The sequence below is a fragment of the Stylophora pistillata genome, chromosome 13 (assembly GCF_964205215.1).
Source record: "Stylophora pistillata chromosome 13, jaStyPist1.2, whole genome shotgun sequence".
In the NCBI taxonomy this organism is placed as follows: domain Eukaryota; kingdom Metazoa; phylum Cnidaria; class Anthozoa; order Scleractinia; family Pocilloporidae; genus Stylophora; species Stylophora pistillata.
This window is the reverse complement of record NC_142531.1, coordinates 6,627,822-6,652,500: the sequence shown is the minus strand read 5'-3', so window position 1 is coordinate 6,652,500 and position 24,679 is coordinate 6,627,822. Positions and strand designations below refer to the sequence as shown.

Here is a 24,679-nt window from a genome sequence, read left to right as displayed (position 1 = left end):
AAAAGATGTTAGAGGTGACCCATAATGTGACATCATTTCCCTCTGGATATTAGGGGCGGATATACATGTTGTCTAGAAGATAATGATCTTAACGATTCCTAGAAGTCAAGCAATTTCCACGAGATGTTGTATATTTAGAAATAATTGTACAAGATTATCCAGGATATCGGCTTTCCAAGGAAGTCACGTGCGGATGATTTCAGGTCACGCCTGTTACACCTTTAAACCTCTTGAACGAGACCTGAGAACAAAAACGAAATAAACTCCTCGATAAAATATTTAGTCACTCATTCACTTATCATTGTTATCAGTGATTTTTTGCAGTATTTCCAGGCGAGGAGGACGTACCCGTACTATTAAGCAATCAACGCAGAAATACATTTAAAATTCGCTACACATCTCCTCAGAAACAATTAAGCAACCTGGTAAGTTTGTCAGTAAGCTTGCCCATGAAAGTGACAACACAGTGACAAGTACGTCAATCTTTGGCACGCTTGTATAGAGTCCTAAAGTGTGACGCCACGTTGCCATGACAGCATTTTTTTCTGGTCTAAACAGTTGAAACTCATACTTCAAACATGGCGTCTTTATCGATATGCTCACTCGTTTCTTTCTTTTCTGGAGAGCGGAAATTGCTTGATCGCGGAGAAAACCACTTCAAGTCCGACCATGTCCAAAGCTATATTTATTCCAGGGGAGTCATCAAAGGTGAAGTCCAAGCAAGCATGAAAAATAAGGACTACAAAGTCACAGTAAGTTGCCAATTTGGGATCACAACACGTATGTTCAATTCGAAGAACTCCCAACCCCGATTTCACCTCCAATTTAATGTTTATATTGCGGAATATATATTGCAACTTACGTGTCTGTTTCGAATTATCTTTTTATCAGATTTATCTCGATGAAAACCTTGAAATAAAAAACACATAATGCGAGTGTCCTCGCGGCGAGTTCAAGTGCAGTCACGCGGCAGCCATATTTATTTATGGCATCCATAACCTTAGCAGGACGGACCTGGAATGCCAATGGAAACGAAAGCGAAAGGCAGAAAGCGTACAGTCTGCAAGCCAGATGTTTCCAGCGCCACCGAAGAAGAAGGATTACAGCCCTTTGGCGCGCGATCCTAGCCGAGAAGATCGGATGTGGCTGTACAGCGAACTAAACTAGTGCTATGGCAAATTTACAGGGACCTGCTGGATCTTGAGTCCCGAACCACAACCTGCTACCCCTCTCCCGATCAAGACGATTGAGGATATCATTTACTCAGAAGGTTTCCTTATGGCATCTACGAAGGAAAAACAATTAGAGTACTTGATTGAGAATGCCAAAGTAGAGGAGAGAACCATAAATGTTGTGAGCACCCTCACGGCTGGCCAGCGAAACAGCCCTGCATGGCACCAAGCTCGTAGAGGCCGCCTGACTGCCAGTAATTTTGGCTCCGTCCTCCAGGCAAAAAGAGGTACACCGTCTCTTATCAAGCGACTACTTGGGGAATACAACTTGAGTGGAGTTAAAGCAATTGCATGGGGACAGGACAATGAGACTGAGGCCCTGAAATCCTTCACCAACATCACAAACTTTACACCTGTACAGACCGGCCTTTGACTACACGAGTCGGGAGTTCTGGGAGCTTCCCCTGATGGACTTGTGGGAGACGACTCGGTGATTGAGTGTAAGTGCCCCTACACACATCGAAATGCGACAATCGAGGAAGCTTGTGGGCACAAAGACTTTTACTTGGAGGAGAAGGAAGGGAATTATACGCTGTCTACCACACATGTTTACTGGCATCAGTGTCAAGGCCAGATGTTCCTGACAAAGCGCAAATTCTGCTACTTTGTTGTATGGACCACAAAGGATAGTGTAGTTATCAAGATTGAACGAGATGAATCTTGGGAGCACAACATTACTATCTTGAGTGATTTTTACATTCATCAACTATTCCCAAAGATTACCGAGGGAGAACTTTGAAAAGTGGTGCACAGATGCTGGACATAATCAGAGTGGGGGGGCGGGGGGGGGGGGGAAATTGGGAGCTAATGTAAATAGGCAATAGCTAATGTTAAAAGGTATTTTTTTAAATTTCATACATTAATTTGTTAATATAACATTACATATTCTACACTCAGATAGAGACACAAGATAAAGAACCCACATTTTTCCATTTAGCATAGTAACTTAATAATAAATTACATTCTTCCTGAAAGCAAGCTTAAACAATTTTTTTTTGCAACCAATGGCTACTGGTAGCTGGTAACACTTATCCTGGTTACTCAACAGGGCCCAGGTGCATAAAACTTATGCCACACTTAAGTGGGCTTGCATAGCAATGCAAAGGGAAGGGGAGGGAGCCAAAACAAAATCCATGCAGACACAGGTTATTTTTCTGACTACCTCTCACCATCCCTTAAGCTAATTTAAGTGTGGCTTTAGTTTTATACACCTGGACTCAGGCTCCCAGCTTCACAGACACAAAAGTAAAACCTTTAAGCCAGCACGACTTTCACACTTGGAACTACTGGACGAAAGAATTCCATACTGGTCATATGCCCCTGACCTGGATTTAGTTGAAATGACAATTTAAGAATGTCACTGGATTTCATTATAATCTATTTTCACAGAACACATAGTAGTTTGTATTAATGAACATAAAGGAGATGAATATCAGAAAAATGTAAAACTGACCACATCATATTTTTGACCAAAGCTATGTCAATACCATTTGATCTGTTACAGTAGGGCTTCTAGTAATACAAAAATAATATTAAAAACTCATTGTACTATAATTTAGTTGAAAAAAAGTTCTATTCAGTCAAATTCAAAGTCTTCGCAGCCATCCTTGATCAATGGATACTGCAAATTAACAAGAGCTGAGCACAGTTGGCATAGCTTGTCAGCATGGCACCTCAAAAATGCTGGGATGAAGCCAAGGATGCGAAAACTCTTAAGTCTTGCATTTGCACGCTCTACGTGGATGCGACATCGAGCTATTGATTTTGTCGCCCTTGCCTCACTCTCTGTAAACTTTCCATTGTTGAGAAATGGTGGTATGTTCACTGAAACACCTCTTGGAACTACATCGCTGATGAGAAAACCTTTGTCTGCCAGAACAAGATCACCAGCACTCAAATGTTTACAAAACCCAGACTCTTTAACCATGACCTTGTCACTGACTGAGCCAGGAAAAAGATCACTAACATAGGTTATAACTCCATTTGGGGCAACCCCTATAATGACTTTGAAAGAGTTCATTCCCCTGTAGTTGGAATATGTAGCATTCTGCTGGGACATGAGCTTAGGTGCAGCAATTTCAATGTCTGTACAATCAATCACAATGCGGCAACTGCTGTACTCAGTGAAAGAGGATGGCAAACACATCTTGTTCTTTTCTCTAGATGGCACGGTTATCATGATGTCTTTGAACGGGAGAGAATGCAGAACATGGACAAAAGTTAGTACTATGTTAGCAACAGTTGCAACACTGCATGAAAACAACTGGGCTAAACGTAGATTGGTATAATTTTGTTTCAGTTTCATCAGAGTGATAAATATCTGGTCCTCAAGTGTGATCGCCTCAACCTTCCATCCAGCATAATAGTTTATTTCAGCCTTGAATCTTGAAACATATCCCACAACAATATCAAAAACATCCTTAGTGGGTAGACCTGTCTCCATCCGTATCACCTCAGGGCTCAAGCTCTTAGCAGAGTAGTGTGCACTATAGTAACTTGACATTTCCTTGTGTTTAGCAAGTTCTGTTGAAGTCATGTCAAGCTCTATTGACAGCAGAGCTTCTTTGGAACTTGTCTTTTCCTCTTGTGAGCATTCAGTGGAACATGGTTCAGAGTTCTCTTTAATCTCTTCAAGCACAGATGCTACAGTTGGTAATTTCGTGGGCTCGGCAGACACTTTCCGTTTTTTCTTGGGGGTAGGTGTACTGGGAGGTGTTGGTCCTGTACCTGGCAGCAAGTCCAAACTATCAAACACCTTGTGCCTGTTTCTGTCACTGATGGTTGGCATATTTTCTTTTCGCCCATATTTAAAGTGACAACTGCAAAGTCGCGAATGTTTGCTGGGCTTTCTATCTCCTCTCCTATAACAGAAAAAGACAGAAGCAGTTACTATACTTGCGCTTAAAAACCCAAAGTTTAGTTGGTCACATGCTTAACCTTGTAGTCTAAGACGTGAATGCGAAGCGAGTATTTCTCTGAGCTTGTTACTTAATACTAGTTAGTGTAAAAGCTTTGATACTCACAACTATCATATAGTTTTTTAGTAACTAAATAATCTTAGATCAAGACTGAAGACAAGGAAAGGCAAAGCCGCGAGAAAACAAATAAGACAAGAAAGAGAAACAGCTAATCGTGAATCAGTTTGAGATAAAAAAAAAAAACAGCTATTTCTAATCGATGGTACAGCATCGAAATATATATTTTTCGAAAAATACTCACCTTACAAATGATATCCACTTATCATAGAGTGTTTTATGTTTTTTCTGGTCTGGAAACGAAAAGAATCAACAGCAGTGGCTTTCAGATGTGTGATTGCAATCTGGATGAAAACACTGGCCCATCGCAAACTTCGTCTCCGTGGCGTTTTGACTCGAATTATTGCTCACCAGGTGCTTTTGTCCGCTTATTATACTCTTCAATAGTAAGGCCAAAGGTTATCTTGATTCTCTTTATCTTATTTCTATTATTGGAGGATAAAATGCGCTATTATAGCTCTTGAAGTGCTCGAGGTCAACGACAATGTGTCACGCTAGGGACGCCATATTGGTTTGTTTAGACCACAGAATTCCGGTGCTATGGAAACGTGACGTAAGCACTTTAGAACTCTATTCGAAAGTAATAAAAAAGAAAAGCACTTAACGAGTAACTGATTACGCTAACTGAGGCATTTTCCCTTTTCATCTAAGTCTCCAAGAAAAGTTCAAAAACCGATTCCTTTGCTTATCAGAGGGTTACATCTCCTGAATCACACTTAAAACTACTCCTCCAGCCTTCAGATAAAGTATGGTCGGCTGAGTAAGTTGCAATGCGAAAAATTAAATCTCAAGGAATCAATACAAATCTTGTGTTAGATAATTTTTAAAAATAAAACTCTACTTTGAAAGTAATTGTTTGAGACAGAAAAGTACTTTTGAATGAAATCGGCGCAAATTTTGAGTCGGTTGATTTTGAATAATAAAACTAACTCTTTTTCGATAGTTGTAAGTGTTTGAGACATTCCCTTAATTGTCATTGTTCTGAATAGTTAATACTTGATCAGATCCACTTTGCTGTTCCTTTCATGTGCTTCTAATCCTTACTAAATTATTCCAAAATCCTGCAAAGAGGTGCTCTTCTTAAGCAGAGCTGCTTGAAATCCACAACGCAAATAACACTGGGAGAGGTAGATCGAGCTATGATTTTAAGTCTATGATTTTAAGTTGATTTTGAATAATGAAACTCTTTTGACAATAAGTGTTCGAGACATTCCTTTAATTATCTGAGTTCTAAATAGTCAATACTTGATCAGATTAACTTTGGTGTTCTTTTCATGTTCTTCTTATGCTTACTAAATTATTCCAAGAGTCAAGAGTCATACTAGAAGACATGCTAAAGGTATACACATGTAAGGTTGGATCGATCTTAGAGTATGCTGCGCAAGTGTGCGAAGATATTCCTGCATACCTTCCTGACGCTATTGAATCTATACAAAGAAGAGCTTAAAGAATAATATTTCCAAACGCTAGTTATCACCAAGCCCTTGATCAAGCAAATTTGACATCGTTAGTAGATCGCAGGATATTTCTGTGTAAAAAAAAATTGATGTCAGATATTAGGAATGAGAGCCTCCCAATATCATTTTAAAATGCTTGTTAGTGAATGTTAGTAAATGTAATTTGTTTATAATTTATTTTTATTTGTTGTAAAGCGCCACGGGCAATTTATTGGAGTTGTGCGCTGTAGAAATACTCCTTATTATTATTATTATTATTATTATTATTATTATTATTATTATTATTATTATTATCCGCAAGTGATGACAAGATCTATCCCATATTATTAAAACTGGATCACTGGATAATCCAATTCAAGACTTTTTATTGGCTCTGCCATTATGGTATATGAGCCAATATACGACAATCTAATTTCTGTACATTGTTAAATCCGGTTTCTTCTTACAAAATAAAGTCGAGAAGATTTGTCTAATATCTTGGGGGCGTTTTTTTTAATAAAACAATTATTCCACTCTCGCTTGTTGGATATGAGATGATTATAGCCAACGAGGCGCTACGCGCCTCGTTGGCTATCTATCATCTCATATCCAACGCGCGCTGGTGGAATAATTGTTAATTAGATAAAGTCAGGAAATACTAAACCACTACTGTATAGCTGTATATAGCTCTGTATGGCTGTGTATAGATATGTATTACTGTGTATAGCTGTGAATAGCCGTGTATAATCCTGTATGGCTGTGTATAGCGCTGTATAGCTGCGAATAGCTGTGTGTAGCTATGTATTGCTGTGTATAGCCATGTATTGCTGTGTATGGCGCTGTATAGCTGTGTATTCCTGTGTGTAGGTGTTATAGCTGTGTGTGGTTGTGTATGGCTGTGTATAGCAGTGTATAGCCCTGTACAGCTGTGTATAGCCCTGTAAAGCTGTGTATAGCCATTTATAGCTGTGCATAGCCTTGTATAGCTATGTATAGCCCTCTATAACTATGTATAACCCTGTATAGCCCTGTGTAACGGTGTATAGCTCTGTATAGCTGTCTAAGTAGCCCAGTATAGCAGTGTATAGCCCTGTACAGATGTGTATAGCCATGTAGAGCTATGTATAGCCATGTATAGCTGTGTACAGACGTGTATAGCTCTGTATAGCTCGGTATAGCTGTGTATAGCCATGTACAGCCGTGTATATGCCTGCATAGCTGTGTATAGGCCTGTAAAGCTGTGTATAGCCCTGTATAATTATGTATAACCTGTATAACTGTGTATAGCCATGTATAGCTGTGTATAGCCCTGTAAAGCTGTCTAAGTAGCCCAGTATAACAGTGTATAGCCCTGTACAGATGTGCATAGCCATGTATATCTGTGTTTAACCATGTCCAGCTGTGTATGGACGTGTATAGCTCTGTGTAGCTCGGTATAGCTGTGTATAGCCATGTACAGCCGTGTATATGCCTGCATAGCTGTGTATAGGCCTGTATAGCTGTGTATAGCCCTGTGTAATTATGTATAACCCTGTATAGCTGTGTATAGCCATGTATAGCTGTGTATAGCCCTGTATAGCTGTCTAAGTAGCCCAGTATAGCAGTGTATAGCCCTGTACAGATGTGTATAGCCATGTAGAGCTATGTATAGCCATGTATAGCTGTGTATGGACGTGTATAGCTCTGTATAGCTCGGTATAGCTGTGTATAGCCATGTACAGCTATGTATATGCCTGCCTAGCTCTGTATAGCCCTGTATAGTTGTGTATAACACTGTATAGCTGTGTATAGCCTTGTATAGCTCCGTATAGCCCAGTCTAGCAATGGATAGCCTTGTATAGCTATGTATAGCCATTTATAGCTGTGTATAGTAATTTATAGCTGTACATAGCTCTGTATATCTGTGTATAACCCTGTACAGCTGTCTAAGTAGCCCAGTATAGCTGTGTATAGCCATGTATATAGCGCCCGTGTAATTCTTTCAAGCAATTTTATTGAATTGCTTTCAAACAATCCCATTATACTTCGACACATGTATAGCCCTGTATAGCTGTAGATAGCCAGTTATTGCTGTGTATGACCGTGTATAGCTCTGTATAGCTGTGTATAGCCCTGTGTAGCTGTGTATAGCCCTGAAAAGCTGTGTATAACCCTGTGTAGCCCTGTATAAGTGTGTATAGCCATTTATAGCTCTGTATAGCCATGTATAACCGTACATAGCCCTGTATGTTGTATGTGGTGTTAGGACATCATATGTACGTAGAGTCTAGGACATAATATCCATTGGGACATAGTAATTCCCCATCCATGAGTTACCTACCGGTTTCGTTCAAGTGTCAGCTGACCAGTAAAGTACTGTATCATGCCCTTAAAATAACCGATTTCCGCGGTGTCTCCGCACTGAGAGATTCGTGTTTTACGGTAAATTCCGCAGTGTTTCTCAAAACTTGGCGGACTAAAAATAGATCATCTTCCCAACAAATTTCTTGGGAACTACATCTGTCCTGAAAGCAAATTTCTACGTAACGCAGTTACGGCAAGCAGCATCGGAGTATAGGGTTGCTCAGAGTATCGTCTTTGAGCAAGACATGCACTGACATGATTTGACACACAGTTCCAAGTGTAACCCATCATTGAATTTTAAGTGAGAAAACAGGAAATATATTTCAAAGTGTTCGGTATGAGAGACAAAAAAGAAGTAGCAGGATTTCAGATTGAAATTGATAATACATCAGATGCATTGCTGTTATTTTTTTCAGGTGTTCTTCTGGCATCATTTTATCCGGAAACATTTATGGTTTGAATCCGTCATGATTTTTGTAGCTGCTCACGGAAGCATCTCTTTGATAACTCCGCATCAATTATACAAATCATTTCCCTTCCAAACAATTATTTACGGATTTACCGGGTTTGCAGTGCTTAGCGTTGAAACAATTCATTCCTCATCATCATGATCACATAAACATTCTATTAACACATTTAAAGAACAGACGAGCCGGATAAACAGTAATGACAAACAATTGTGATTCCTTTCCTTGTTATGTCCTTATTTTGCTTCCTTTACCCTTCTGACTTGAAAACATAGAAGGATCAGCTGAATTGCAATGACGACGATATCAAGGCAATCTCCTGGGTTTCCTACTATCTGGTAAGTTACATAAATTGTCGATACCACTGAAATGTATGATAAACATTTCCTTACAAACGGTTCCGGTTACAAACAAAAGCTGCTAATTATTCAACACCTCTTCAGGTATTTACACATGCGTCAAAACCCCATGAACCGAACATCCGGTATTCTAAGAAACCATGATTGTAACTAACTCTCGGGTTATAGCATGACAGTCACGCTCACAATTGTAACTAACTCTCGGGTAATAGCATGACAGTCACGCTCACAATTGCAACTAACTCTCGGGTTATAGCATGACAGTCACGCTCACAATTGCAACTAACTCTCGGGTTATAGCATGACAGTCACGCTCACAATTGTTCTCGCGCATCGGAAAGGTAGGGGAAGGTCAGACAGCTTTTCATATTTCACTCAGACAGATTGTTATTATAGGATAAAATATAGTGGTGGGGTAATTCCGGAAGCTGTCTTTTTCTTCAATCGGGAATTTGTAAAATAGATAAACAATTTATATATTACTGTAAAATGCAAGCCTAATTCAGTTGGTCTTTTTTGGTTTAAATTTCCCTCGATTATGCCCATCAGAATGATAACGGTCTTACGATAGTCTCTTGTCCAAAGTCTACTATGAATGAATAGAAACACTTCACAATGGACTCTTTTTCTTGAAGTAAAAGGGTAACGTTGGTCTCTACGCTATCCTAAACGAAAGGAACACAGTTCTGACATACGCAAACCAGAAACAGAAAGAAAGATTCCAACTGTTCATTTATATCAAGGTAGCGTCTTTCCCTGGAGAGGCATAATCGTAGTTTGACCTCATGAACAACTGGATAATTTTACAGATTCGTACAATTGTCAAACTTAACTACGAGAATTTATTCTAATCGCCTGGTCAACCTGTGGATGACGCCACAGGAATTCACGGATCTCTTTTCTATTTGCTAACTGACCGATGGACTGGTTGAGGCGTTTGTTCATGTTAAGAGCTTTCTCCATGATTTTTTCCGCTTCTTCTGCATTTCCAACGCAATCGTACACAAGGGCCAGCTGAGTTTCAATCATTACTTTCCATTTGTGGTCCTCCTCCAGTTCAATATCCGCGACTTGTTTTGCTTTGGTTAGAATACTTATTGCTTCTTGATAATTGCCTTTGTTTTTGCAACAAACACAGTAGTTTTTCGGCGTCAAAATGCTTTCTTTGTGGTCGCCAACACCAAGATTCCTCATCAAAGTCAGCGCAGCTTCATAATGCTCAAAGCATTTCTCCATATCTGTGTTATCCTTCCTGGAGAAGAAACGACCAAAATAGAGGTCTGCGATACCCTTGTGGCTCAAATCCGCCATGAAATGTTCTCTGAGGCACCGGTTAAACATCTCCATTGCATCTTGAAGATGTTGCAAACTTTTGAGATGCCGTCCAATGTACTGCAAAGTAACTGCCGTTTCAGGATGTTCATCGAGGTTTTTACGGCACAAAATTAAAGCTATTTCATACACTGTGGAGACCATTTGCAATCGACTGGGAAGCAATTTTGGTGCCGAAAGAAAGCAGGCATAGCTATTAAAAAAATATACTTGAGACAGATTATTTGATTTGAAAGCTTTGTAATTGTTAAAGTACACCTACTTGGCGTGATTCATCAAAAATTGGTACTCTGCTATCTTGCCCACTTTTCTCTTTTCGTGTCCGAGAAGGCACAAAACTTCAACGATGTGAACGGGGTGACTTACTGAGCGGAAGTACCTCCCAAGTTCTTTCAAGATTTTTACATAGAAGTCAGGTAAAAGGCACATTTCTAAGTACATACACTTTTGTGGAAAATCTTCAAAAAAATCACTGGTGAAACTTAGAAGAGAATTTGCATCACGTTTCTTTATCGCGTGAACGTAAATTTTTAAGAAATACTCGAAGTTGTGTCTTTCTCTACTAAATTTCAAAACAGATTCTTTGCATTTATCTTTTTTCCAATACATACTGGCATTTCAAGCAAGTAGAAAAATGAAGTGGGCACAGGCTTCTCTTCCTCCTTGAGCAACAACCTGTGAATACTTGGTGTGACAATCTTTCGAGAGGAACATTTTGATAAACTGATGAATTACATATCTACACGAACTTGGCTGCTCCAAGAGAGACCTGTTTCTTAGTGATTGGAGAATTAGAACTGGTTGCACTTCAGAATCCATTACAGCTGTAATTACAGCCTCAGCTGCATCAGAATCGAATGAACCTGGAAATACAGACATAATTGCCAATGCCTTTTGTTCTGCTTCAGTTAAGAGATTGAATGATGTCTTGATAGCCTTTTCAACCGACAAATCGTTGTCCTGAAGAACATGTAGAGGTTTATTTTCGAGAATTTCGATTACTTTTTCCTCTTTGTAGTCGGAGAGCAAAGATCCAACGATACAAAGTGCTAAAGGGACACAACCGCACAGTGAGACCATTTTTTCCGTTTTGGAGAGTTCCTGTCTCGTTTCCGAATCGCCAACCCTTGAAAGAAGAACATTGGTGGCCTCAGGCAAAGAGAGAGTCCTCAATCTAATGTTTCGGATACTTGAATCACGACTGGGTGCCTCTACTGTTTTTCTAGACGTGGTTATAAAAGTTAGATTTTTCCTTGAGAAGGTCCTCATTTTCCGTAACGTGTCCACAAACTGATGTCGATCTTCAGACTCGAGGACACGATCTGCATTGTCAAGAATCAATGTGACTTTCCCAGATTGCTGTTTGCTCCAGTTCAGAAGCCAGTGTTTGGGATTCTCAGGCGGCTGAGAAGGGCTTGTGCTGCAGGTAAGAATTATTTCGGTAAATACGTCGTCTATTGATGGTTCGGATGTTAGTGCGCAATATAATACACTTCGGCTGTTTTCGCGTTTTGCCGGCTCGTGGGCCACTTTGTTAGCCACAGCGGTCTTGCCGAACCCCACTCCACCAGTCAAGGAAACAATGAAGACTGTTCCGCTATGAACAAATTCTACTGCTTGTTGAATTTCTTCTGAGCGGCCATACACATCCAGAACCTCATCTGGAAGACAATTGGGAAGATCAAGAGATCCACCCAGCTCTGAAATAGGCTGCTTATTAGTTGAAATTCGCCCAACTTTTAGCTGTCCAAGTTCGTGCTCTAAGATCTGCACTCTCGGTTCGATATCAAGTTCCCATTTCTCTACCTCTTCTTCGACTCGTCGCTGTGTGCTGTAGTCGACATTCTCTGTTTTTAGGCGGTCTATTTCTAGCCGATCGATCCCTAAGGTTACTAAAGAAAAAGAAATTGTGTTCCATTTGTCTTCAAACTCGTCATTAGGAACACCAGTGGAAATGCTAAGACACAGGCTATTTCGGAAGCATTTAATCCGGACAATCTCTATATCGTGCCATCCCGTTGCAGGTTCAATCAAAACAGGACAGATTTCTCGAAGTAGTAAATGTAGAAGAGTGATATCAAATGTGTTAGAGTCCGGTGGGTCGCCTGACGGAGGAAAGAGCTTTTCCCATTGGCTATCGCATAATTTGCGTCTGCTCCTTAAATTGGCGAGGGTCGCCTTGCTTTTGTTTATCATAATTTGCAGAGTTGAAAGTGGATGTATGAAAGACTCTTAAACTTTTTTAAGTGCTTGTGTACCTCCATCAATAAGCAGTCGCGCTAACTTCGTACCGTTAGTTTTTTCCTCCGATGGCTCAAAGATGGACGCCATTTGCCAACACTCATGAAATAGGTAACGAGTGTAACTTCCTTAAATAACTTTGAGAGCAATCCTTCGCAGCTTACCTTTTTTAGAACAAGAAACCAGAATTGCTTTTGTTTTCAGAACCAATGAGATGTCGGTATGTTAGAAACATAAATAAACTGATTGTTGCCACAACGATTGCGGAAAGCAGACGTCACGCAATTAATCCGTTCCTTGTGTCAGGACCTTTTGTGGGGGAGAAAAAACGATTATCGACTTCCGAATTTCGAGTTTAAAAACGGCAACATTTTTTTCGAACCAGGCGTAAAGGAAGTATGTTAGGCGGCATTTCCTAGTTTCCGTTTAGAGCTTATCGACTTAGACTTAGTTAACTTCTTGTTCGCTGCTAAGAGGGTCTTGTAAACGGCCAAAAGATTTAAGGGCTAACGCTCGAAACCTCAGCTTTTTTATTCGTTACGGTGGCCAATTGCAATTTACAACTTCAACTTAGTTGACATAACCAAATTAAAAAATGTAACCGTTAGGCGCAAAAACCGTCACCCCATGAAGACTTCGTATTAAGCCTCGCCAAGTTCACTGGATATGCGATATAATGCCTTTACGTCTCCTTTCTGTGTTGGAATTTCTCAATTTGCGGCGAGTGTCAAGTCTGAAGACAAATAGTCCAAACTCGCGAAACATGCTACGTCTTATACTGATCGCTGGAGACTTAGTAGTTTTCTATCAAAACTCGTGACTCTTGCGTTAAGAACAGTCTTTTGTTATCAAAGTCACCAGAAAGTCGTGTGATAATTGCTCAGCCAATTTCGGACGCTATGAGCCTATCCCCCGTGAGTTTTGACCCTTCAGTGCACCCTGCCTTTATTTATTGACAAAGCAGAGGCAGAGGGCAAAAAATTTTTTATTTAGGGGAAATAAATCTATTTATTGTAGCATGCGAGGGCAAGTCCCACGTCACACTTTAATCGGAATCTCGATTTTTAGCTCGAGGTGCACTCGCAAATCTCCAGTTGGAGTTTTTTTCTTATTCGAAGTCTAAACACTTCTTTGAGTTTGATAAACACTCAAAAAGCCGTCTGCGCAGAACCAAAAAGATGTTAGAGGTGACTCATAATATGACATCATTTCACTCTGGTTATTAGGGGCGGATATCCATGTTGTCTGGAAGATAATGATCTTAAGGATTCCTAGAAGTCAGACAAGCAATTTCCACGAAACATTGTATATTTAGAAAACAATGGTACAAGATTATTCACGATATCGCCTTTCCAAAGAAGTCACGCGTGCATGATTTCAGGTCCCGCTTTAGGCACAGCATTGGGCATACTCTCTTTTATTTCATGCATGGTTATCTATAAAATAAGGAAAAATCACCCAAGGCTCGCAGTAGAAACTAGTCACAACAAATTGAAGCATAAAGAGTCTCATTTCAGTCTTCCAAACTTTCCCACAAACAGGTTCGGACTTGTTTGTCTATGATGAAAACAAAACCTGTATCATGTTATGTTATGACGTTGTTGGTTTTGCTTGAGTGTTATCGGATTATCGTTGGAAACCTGTATTTCATTAGTTCCTCATTTTTAATCAGTCCCTAAGAGTTCACATTAACAGCTTGCACGAGCCTATTACACCTTTACACATCTTGAACTAAACCTAGTAACAAAAACGAAATGAAATGTATTCCTTGCTAGAGTATTTAGTCACTCATTCACTAATCATTGTTGTCAGTGATTTCTTTAGATTATTTCCAGGCGAGGAGGACGTACCCATACGGTTAAAATAATCAACACAGGGATACAATTAAAATTCACTAATTAAAAACAACTCCTTAGAAACAATTAAGCAACCTGGTGAGTTTGATAGTACGCTTGCCTGTGAAGGTGAGAACACAGTGACAATTACGTCAATCTTCGGCGCACTTCTATTTCAATGCATTCAAAAAATTTCTATAACGAGTAACTGATTACGCTCAAAGGCATTTTACCTTTTAGACTAAGTGTGCCTCATCTACAAGAACAATTCAAAAATCGATTCGTTTGCTTATCAGAGCGTTACATTTTCTAAAATCACCCTTAAAACTACCCCTCCATCTTTGAGATAGAGTATGGCCGGCTGAGTTACAATGTGAAAAATAATTCTGAATGAACTCATTACAAATCTTGCGTTAGTTGATTTTTAATAATAAAACTCTCTTTTGAAAGTAAGGGTTCGAGACATTCCTTTAATTATCAGAGTTCTGAATGGTTAATACTTGATCAGATCCACTTTGCTGTTCTTTTCATGTGCTTCTAATCCTTACTAAATTTTTCCAAAATTCTACAAAAAAGTCGCCTACTTAAAGTGCATAGGACACGAGATTTTTTTCTCTTGTTTCTTGTATTTGGATATCTATAGGAAATGTTTCGAAGCTTTAAAAGTGCTGGAAAATTGTAAAAAGCATTTTTTTTTGCTTTCAAAGTGCGAAAAATTTGCCTTCAAATTTGTCCCGGAGACTGGGACCTAGTTGATCGCCGTCGAAGTTATTCGTGACGTCACATTGTGCACCTTTGCCACGAAGGTCTGTTGTCGCTAAGAGGATTCTGCAGTACTTCGTAGTAGATAGATAGTGCAATGAAAGGCACATATGTCCAGTGATTCTAATGATTCCTTTGGGTCTGACTCTTCTGAAAGTTCCATTGACTTCGAAGAATCTGGGTACACAATGTGACGTCACAAGACTTTGGCCGCGCGATGACCGCGACAAATTTGAAGGCAAATTGCGCGTATTTTGAAAGCAAAAACAAATGCCTTTTAGATGTTTCCAGCACTTTTAAGGCTTCGAAACGTTTTCTATAGATATCCAACAACAAACAAGAGAAAAAAATTTCGTGTCATATGCACTTTAAGCAGTGCTGCTTGTCAGCGACTGTTTTGCTCCATTTACTCTTCCAACCTGGGGTGTAGGAGGGATATGTGCTCCGCAAATCGTCAGTGAGGCTCTAAATTCTGACCTACAAAAAGCCTGACTGATCAAAATAACAAAAATTGACTTTTTTGAAATGAAAATGTTTGTCCATAAAAAAAATGGGGTGCAATACCTTAAATCAGGCGGATTACTTAAAAAATTGTGCAACTCTTCTTCGGTATTCCTTTAAGCTGCCATGCACCAGCGTAATTTATCAAAATAATCCGATTCTTCAAAATTTTCTTAAAAAGAAAAATATTTGAAAAAGATTAGGAGCTCTGGGATAGGAAACATAATGCCTGCGATGTGTTTATCTGTCCGGTCCTTATGGTCTCTTAAAAATTAATCTAGTTAAGGACCTTAGCCTTTCGTAAAATCGTTATTGTAAATCCTCACTGCATTTCTTCTTTTTTCCCTCTTATCTCCTTTTTTCCTTTCTTCTTTTCTCCTCCTGAAAGTTGAAAACAGGGAATTACTACAGTGTTGTAAGACTCGGCTGCTTCAAATCAGTTCAATGTGCTCAATAGTAATAAAGATCTGTTTTTTTGAGTTATCAAGAGAAAGGTTATTTTAAAAGTATCCTCAAGGAAAACAAAAACTGGTTCTAGTTGATCAGAGGTTTGAGATATCGAGAATAAAATAATAGTAAATATATGACAGAGTTCATCGGTAAATCAGTTTTGGCTCGAGTCGACCAACACTAGGTTTGAGTTATAGGGCCCCTTCTAACTTGGAGACATTACTTACTTGGAAATTCCGTCTCAGGGAACTCCTTTGGGTAACGATTGATAAACGATCGTATCGGGACTTTGTTTCTCATCTTTTCTATCGACAAGTTTAGTTCCTTAGCCATCGACAGTCCTTCAAGCATCATTTCTTTCGCCTTATCCGTGTTTCCCATCTCGTCATGTAAGATGGCCCATGTGGTCTTGATTGAAACTTTCCATTCGTGTTTCTCCTCTAATTCTCTCTCGGCAAGTCGTTCCGCCTTTTTAAATAAATTCATTGCCTCATCAAAGCTGCCTCTTTTCTGGTTATATATTGCAAAGTTTTTCAAAGTCAGGATACTCTCTTTGCTTCCACCCTCAGCGAGATCGTCGAACATTTCTATGGCTGCCTTATAATAATCAATGCAGATTGTTAAGTTGTCTTCTCCCTCTGCTTTCCCATCCCGAAAAAAAAAAAGGTCTGCAAGGGCCTTAAGGGCTTCGGCTGTCATAAAATGTTTACCAAGGCACCGTTTAAAGAGTTCTAACGCCTCAGTTAACTGTTGTGTGGCTGTATCAAACTGCTTACGGCGCTTTGCATTGGTTCCCGAAAGAAGAAGTGTTGCTGCTGTTTCTGGATGAAGATAACACAGACTTGTAACACTGACATCTAGAGCTGATTGGGTCTCTTTCTCGATTCTTTTGTTTTCTTTAGGATCTTTTTTATCGGAAAGGTAACGTGCGTAACTGTTATGAAAGTAGACTTCTGATAGCGGATTTTCCCTAAACTTGGCAGCATTCAAACGATAAATTTCTTCCGCTGTCTCCATACGTTCGCTGTACTTCTTTTGGTCTTTCTTCCTACATTCATGTCCAAGAAGACACAAAAGTTCTACAACATGCACTGGCTGATTAGTTGAGTCAAATGTGTCCAATAACTGCTCAAGGATCTGAGCATAGTTCTTTGGATGAAGACACTTTTCCAAATACATGCACTTCTGTGGAAAACTTTCCAAGAGAGTTTGAGAGCCTTCCATAATTTCTTCATCCTTTTCTCTCCTTCCTCGAGCATAATTGCCAAGAAAATGCTCGAAATTGCTTCTGTCCTTGTTGAATGAAGAAAGAGACTTTTTGCAGCTGTCTCTTTTCCAGTACAATTCGGCGTTGTCCGCAAGGCGAGACATGAAATAAACACAGGCCAATTTTTCTCCTCTAGCTAAGAGATCGGCATGCTTAGCTTGACCAATCTTTCTCGCATACGAGTGAATGAGGGGATGCATCTGGTACCTCCGTGAACTTGGTTGCTCGATTAGCGAACTCTTTTTCAAGGAGCGAATGACCGGGATGGGCTGAATTCCAGGAATTGAGCATGCTTTCATCACAGCTTCGGCAGCAACTGAGTCAAATGACCCCTGGAAAGTTGACATTAGAACCAAGGCTTCTCGTCCAGCTTCAGTCAAAAGATCAAAAGAAGTCTTGATGGCCTTTTCTACAGACAGTTGATCGTCCTCCAGAACAGCGAGTGGTTCATTTTCTAGGTTTTTAACAAGAGTTTCTTCGGTATAATCTGAAAGCAGGGATCCAACAATGCACAGTGCCAGAGGAACATAGCCACAAAGTTCCACAATGCGCTCTGCTTTATAAAACTCTTGAACATTTTGAACCTGAGCCAGCAGTAGATTTCTGGCCTGTTCGTTTGACAACGGGTCTAGCCTGACTTCTTTTGACGGCAGGTCGGGAGTTTGGAATGTTCTTCTTGAAGTTATCACAAATGTGACATTTTGTCGTGAAAAGCTTCTTACATCGCGTAAGAAATTAAGGAAAGATTCGCGATCTTCAGATTCAATGACACCATCTGCATTGTCAAGAACAAAAGTGACTTGGTTTTGAATCTGTTTGCTCCAGTCTTTAAGCCACTGTCCCGGATTCTCTTGTACTTGCGTGTTGACCACTTTACGACAAGAGTTGATCATTTCCATAGTCGCTTCGTTGAAATTCGTCTTCGATAATAGGCTACAAAACAAAACACTTCGTTGATCTTCTGCTTTGGCTAATTCAAAGGCTACCCGCTTGGCTACGGTCGTTTTTCCAAATCCCGGTCCACCAGTGATCTGAATTACAGGAATCGTTCCGCTTTGAATCTCGTCTTTGATATCTTGAATTTGGTCACCACGGCCAATAATATGTTCTTCTGGTATGTCATCTGGCAGACAATTTGAGAGCTCAGAGATTTTTCCACTCTTCTCAAGTTCTTTCTCTCTCCTCCATTGTTCGAGTTCCTCTTCCAGCAAGCGAGTTTCGTGATCAATAGTAGCACTCTTCAGGGACTGAAGTTTCTTCCGATAGGCGGCTACCTCAAGTACTTCTAAAGACGAAGATATTTTGTTCCACTTGTCTTCGAATTCGTCATTCGGAACTCCAGTAGAATAACTATGACACAGCTCATTTCTATAACATTTTATACGAACGATGCTGGCCTCAGGGCTCGCATCAGCGTCTGCTGGCATTTTGTGCCATCCTGTCGAAGGAATCTTTAGATGACAAACTTCACGGAGCAATAAGTGCAAAAGTATGATGTCGAATTTTTTGGGATCCGGGGGATTACCTGAGGAAGGAAACAGTTTTTCCCATTGCTCATCAGGTATTCGCTTCCGCCTCAGCCCCTCGAGCTTTGGGCGACTGTTGTCTAATGCGTGCTTTAGTGTTGGCCCTGGATGCGTGGATTGCAAGAATTCCCTTAGAACATTAGTTCCTTCATCAAAGAGCAGTCTTGCTAGCCTTGTGCCATTCGTCTTTTCTTTCGATAATGTCACTACTGAGGGGCCAGAAGGACTCGCAGAGGTTGGCGAGGATGTTCCACCGGCTGCCATAGCCTACCGTCAAGGCTCTTTAGAAACAAATTCCTTTCGAGAAGAGTAGGTACTTAAACTTGTCTTCAGATAACCACGAATTGCGATTTTCAATCGACGCGAATTTTATAACCAGTCAACTGGGAAATTTCCCAATGATAGGAAGGATTCGATTATGAATTTATAATTAGCCAACAGGGAAATGTCCCAATTCTAAGAATTCCAGGAAAGACTCGATGATGTAGGAATATCCACGGTGTCCTTCAGCAGTCTTGGTAGCCATGTGCCAGTCGTCTGTGGTTGACAAAAGATTCAAGGAATAATTATCGACTTATTTCTCGAAAAAACTACCAAGTTCACCTGATATGCGATATGATCCATTTACGTGTTGGGATTTCTCAATTTGCGGCGAACCCGCGAAACATGCCACGTCTTATACTGATCGCTGGAGACTTAGTAGTTTTCCATCAAAAACTCGTGACTCTCACGTAAAGAACAGTCTATTGTTATCAAAGTCACCAGTAAGTCTTGTGATTATTGCTCAGTCAATTTCGGACGCAATGAGCCTGTCACCCGTGATTTTCGACCCTTCAGTACACCTTGCCTTTATTTATTAACAAAGCAAAGACAGGGGACACAAACTTTTTTATTTTGGGGGAAATAAATATATTTATTGTAGCATGCGAGGGCAATTCCCACGTCGCAGTTCGATCAGAATCTCGAGTTTTAGCTCGAGGTGCACTCGGAAATGTCCAGTTGCAGTTTTTTTCTTATTCGAAGTCTAAACACCTCCCTAAGTTTTGAAAAGCACTTAAAAAGCCGTCTGCACAGAACCAAAAAGATGTTAGAGGTGACCCATAATATCATTTCACTCTGAATATAAGGGGCGGATATACATGTTGTCTGGAAGATAATGATCTTAACGATTTCTAGAAGTCAAACAATTTCCACGAAATGTTGTATATTTAGAAATAATTGTTCAAGATTATTCAGGATATCGGCTTTCCAAGGAAATCACGCGCGCATGATTTCAGGTCACGCTCGCATGATTTCAGGTCACGTTTTAGGCGCAACATTATATTCTGTGTACCCAAACTTTCCCACGGACTAGTTCGGACTTGTTTGTCTACAATAAAAGATCAAAACAAAACCGGTATCATGTTATGACGTTGTTGGTTTTGCTTGCGTGTTATCGGATTATCATTGGAGACCTGTATTTCGTTATTTCCTTATTTTTAATCAGTCCCGAGAGTTCACATTTAAAGCTTGCACAAGCCTATTGCTCCTTTAAACTTCATGAACTAAAGCTAGTAACAAGAACGAAATATATTCCTTGATAGGCCATTGAGTCACTCATTCAGTAATCATTGTTACCAGTAATTTTTTGCAATATATCCAGGCGAGGAGGACGTAACGCTGGAATACAATTAAAAATTCGCTAAACACCTCCTCAGAAACAACTAAACAACTGGGTGAGTTTGACAGTAAGCTTGCCTGTGAAAGTGACAACACAGTGACAAGTACGTCATTCTTCGGCACACCTCTACTTCAAGGCAGTCCAGAAAATTCTATAACGAGTAACTGATTATGCTCAGAGGCGTTTTCCCTTTTTGACTAAGTGCACCTCATATACAAGAACAATTCAAAAATCGATTCGTTTGCTCATCAGAGAGTAACATTTTCTGAAATCACCCTTAAAACTACCCCTCCATCCTTGAGATAACGTATGGCCGGCTGATGCAGTGTGAAAAATAATTCTGAATGAAATCAGTATAGATCTCGTGTTAGTTGATTTTGAATAAAACTCTCTTTTCACATTAAGTGTTCTAGACATTCCTTTATACATCGGGGTTCTGGATAGTCATTACTTGATCAAATCCACTTTGTTGTTCTTTTCATGTACTCCTACTCCTCACTAAATTATTCCAAAATCCTACAAAAAATATTCCTCTCCTTAGGAGAGATAGATCAAGTTATGATTTTAAGTCTAAAACAATAACATACTGATCTTCAAGTCTAGGATAATATGAACTTGAGTCAGTTGTTCCGTGAAGGGATAAAAGTTCCTCATCTATTTATTCTTCATTCAGGTTGACGGGGTGTCCATTCCTTTCAGCGAGGGTACGTGTCCATTGGAAATTTATTGGGATGACGGTTTAGAACTTCCCGGATCAGATGCTTGTTACCTAGGTCTTTGTAACTTTTTCCGAGTCTGTCGCACATTTCAAGTGCATTTTGCAACGTCTCTATCATCTGATCTTCTTTTCCTTCGTCATGAAACACAAAGGCCAGCTCTGTCTTCACCCTTACTTTCCACATATGATCCTTTTCCAGTTCTCTCTCGGCGACGCGTTCCGCTCTTTCTAACAAAGCTCTCGCTTCCTCGTAGTTACCATTGCTCTTTTGGCGAGATCCAAAGTTCTTTAGAGTTAAAATGGTCTCTTTATGGCCATCCATGCCCAGGCGTTCCATCATTTCCAGAGACTGTTTGTAATAATCAACTGCAGAGGAGCCGTTGTCTTCATTGAATTTTAAATCAGCGATGTCTTTTAAGCATTGAGCAGTCATTAAATGTTTCCCAAGACACCCCTTGAGGAGATTCAATGCTTCACTGAGCTTTTTCTCCGCTTTATCAAATTTTTTGAGACGCTTGTCGTGTCTTCCAGCGAACAACAACGTTATCGCTCGTTCAGGATGATTGGGGAGTTTTTTGTGACAGATTTTTAAAGCAGCTTTGCGCACCTTTTTGGATTCTGTGGGCAAATTCTCCTCGGAGAGATAACGAGCATAGCCATTAAGATAAATAACTTCTGATAATGCATACTCGTCAAATTCTGTTTTGTTCTTGGAATACAACTTGTGAGCCTCTTCCATGGAGTTCTTGTACTTTTCTCCCTCTCCTACTTTTCTCATTTCATGTCCAAGAAGACATAAAAGCTCGACTTTGTGAACAGGATTAATTTCTGTAGCATTAGCCTCGAGCATCTTTTGTAAGAATTGGGTGTAAACTCTGGGAAGGACACACATCTCAAGGTACATGCATTTCTGGTGAAGATTGACAAAAAATGCTTCACAGGATTTCATGGCCACAGAGCCCTCACTTCTCCTCCATTGAGCGAAGGCTTGAAGAAAGTGCTCAAAGTTGTGCCTGTCTTCATTAAAGGAATCGAGGGACTGCTTGCAAGTGTCCTTACCCCAGTAACAATCGGCGTTTTCAGCGAGGCGAGACATGTAATGAGCACATGCCACTTTCTCTCCTTTAGCCAAAGACGACGCTGATCGACCGACATTTTTCGCGAAGGCTTTAATCAGTGAATGCAACTGATATCTTTGGGAACTTGGTTGCTCCACAAGCGATCTGTTTTTCAAAGAACGAAGGATAGAAATAGGAAGGGTTTCAGAGCTTGCACAAGCTTCTACTATGACCTCAGCAGCATCTGAGTCAAAAGAGCCCGGAAACACAGACATAAGAACAAGAGCGCATTGTTCATCTACCGTCAAGAGATCAAAGGAAGTCTTTATTGCCTTTCCCACTGACAACTGATCATCTTCCAATACCTTGAAAGGTCGATCCTTAAGATTTTTTATTAGTTTTTCCTCGGAGTAATCTAGAAGCAATGATCCAACGACACAGAGAGCCAAGGGTACACAGCCACAAAGTTCAACTATTTCATCCGTCTTGCAGAGCCTCTTTCGGACATTTTGGTCATACACGCGAGACACAAGGATTCTCTCTGCTTCTTCGGTTGATAACGGGTTTAGTCTCACTTCGTTAGTCTGCATTTTAGGATCTTTAAATGACTTTCTCGTGGTAATGACATAGGTCACTTTTTGCTCCGAAAGCATTCGCAAGGAATACATGAGGTTATGGAATGATGTTCGATCGTCAGAGTCGAAGATGTCATCTGCATTGTCAAGGACAAAAGTCACTTGAGTTTGGATCCGATTGCTCCAGTTTTTGAGCCACTGAACTGGATTCTCGGGCAAATTCGTTTGGACGGCTCCGCATGAATGGATCATTTCTGTAGCAACCTCGTTCAAGCTTTTTGTTGACGACAGACTGCAAAACAGCACAATCCTGTCATTCTCTGTTTTTACCATTTCATGAGCCGCTGCGGTTGCCACAGTTGTCTTTCCAAATCCGGGTCCACCAGTGATCAGGACAACAGGGTCTCCTTTCACAACCATATCTTTGATTTGCTTTATTTCTTTGTCACGGCCAAATATATTCTCTTCGGATATTTTGTCCGGTAAACAGCTGCGGGGGCTGAAAATTGTCGTGTCAATCTTTTCTTGTTCCCGCACCCTTTCCCATATCTTAGCTTGTTCCTCCAAACGCCACCGGACGTCGTGATCAATGGGATCGTTCTTCAACGCTTCCATTTTCTCTACATGCTTCTTTCGCTGAACACTCATTTCAAGGGCCTCTAAAGACGACGCTATCTTGTTCCACTTGTCTTCGAAGGCAGCGTTTGCAATTCCGGTAGAGGAAATGTGAGAAAGCTCATTTCTAAAACATTTTATTCGGACGATGTTTGCCTCCATGCATAGTTAATCGATTAACTATGCTCCATGCTATCATCGTCGTCCGCAGGCATGTTCTGCCAACCAGTTGAAGGCGCCGCAAGATGGCAAATTTCACGAAGCAAGAGATGTAAAAGTGTAATGTCGAACTTTTCTGAGTCCGGTGGATCACCTGAGGTAGGAAACAACATTTCCCACTGGTTTTTGAAGATTACACCTTTATTACCTTTGCGCCTCAGCTTTTGAAGCTTTGCCTTATTGTTGTTTAATACGACTTGTAATTTATCTGGTTGGTAGACAGAAAACAATAAACTTCGCAGAACGTGAGTTCCTCCATCAACCAGCAGTCGTATCAGCTTCGTGCCATTCGTTTTTTCTTCTGATACATCGTACACAGAAGAGCCAGACGAGACAGGAGAAGAGGCTGCGCTAGCCATTATCTTTGCTGTTTTAACTCGAGGGAAGGTCTTGGTGGTAAAATATTCATAAAAATGTCGTTTCTAAAATAGAAGAATAGGCGTACCTCACCGATGCGCGCGTGCGATTGGTGGACTAATTCGCTTCCTTAGGGAAACGAACAGAATTTTCATCTTTAACATGACTTTACAGCCTGTTCAGCTCAAAACACTTCACAAGAGGCCAAAAAATAATTCTAAGAAAGTTTAATGCTTCAGTTTCCGAGAAAGATATTTTTACTTTCGGTTGTATCATTGGTTAATTTGCATGTGCCTGTCATAGCATGATTGACGTGTTATGTAAGGCTAAATATTCGAGATGAATTTTTGGGGGGAACTTAATATCACGGTTCGTTTAACATCCATTTTAGCATACATATTTCGAGTTTGCTATTGCAACCCCTTTTAATCTTTCCATCCATAGCTGTTGTTTCCTCGACTTCCTTGTTCCTTGTCATTTGTTTACCAAAGTGTTGTTCTGTATTTTAATTACCGAACTTATACTTCTCAAGTGTTTTTTAAGAGGGAGAAAATTTTACGCATAGCGAAGATATTATTTACAAAGAGTATTTAAATCGCACGATGTCACAATTGTCCATAAGTCTTTCAATTCAATCCCTAAGATCAAAACTAGGTCGTGTTAAGGCGGTACCGGAGGCCAACTCGACCTT

General features: G+C 40.2%; 3 protein-coding genes, 1 long non-coding RNA gene and 1 pseudogene across 4 annotated transcripts; 1 reads left to right on the top strand and 4 right to left on the bottom strand.

Moving 5' to 3' along the window:
- The first annotated feature begins 502 nt into the window (after window positions 1-502).
- On the top strand, window positions 503-2,817 carry LOC148717410 (uncharacterized). The gene is made up of 2 exons (XR_015994893.1): window positions 503-752; window positions 892-2,817. It is a non-coding gene; the product is annotated as an uncharacterized LOC148717410 (long non-coding RNA).
- LOC148717409 (uncharacterized) lies at window positions 2,139-4,836 on the bottom strand. Its single transcript, XM_088743841.1, has 2 exons — window positions 4,452-4,836; window positions 2,139-4,093 (listed from the first exon to the last, which is right to left on the bottom strand). Exon 2 carries the CDS (start codon window positions 4,018-4,020, stop codon window positions 2,809-2,811), a length of 1,212 nt encoding a protein of 403 aa, XP_088599967.1. The 5' UTR covers window positions 4,021-4,093; window positions 4,452-4,836; the 3' UTR covers window positions 2,139-2,808.
- A 3,815-nt stretch (window positions 4,837-8,651) lies between these two features.
- Window positions 8,652-12,608, bottom strand: LOC111347174 (uncharacterized; annotated as a pseudogene).
- A 1,238-nt stretch (window positions 12,609-13,846) lies between these two features.
- LOC111326979 (uncharacterized) lies at window positions 13,847-19,504 on the bottom strand. Its single transcript, XM_022931082.2, has 2 exons — window positions 16,221-19,504; window positions 13,847-15,924 (listed from the first exon to the last, which is right to left on the bottom strand). The coding sequence occupies exons 1-2, from the start codon at window positions 19,048-19,050 to the stop codon at window positions 15,866-15,868; spliced, it is 2,889 nt and encodes a 962-aa protein (XP_022786817.2). The 5' UTR covers window positions 19,051-19,504; the 3' UTR covers window positions 13,847-15,865.
- A 741-nt stretch (window positions 19,505-20,245) lies between these two features.
- Window positions 20,246-24,208, bottom strand: LOC111326966 (uncharacterized). Its single transcript, XM_022931060.2, is given in 2 exon segments — window positions 20,246-23,601; window positions 23,604-24,208. Coding segments are annotated over 2 exon segments (2,847 nt in total). The 5' UTR covers window positions 23,991-24,208; the 3' UTR covers window positions 20,246-21,141.
- Window positions 24,209-24,679: the final 471 nt, after the last annotated feature.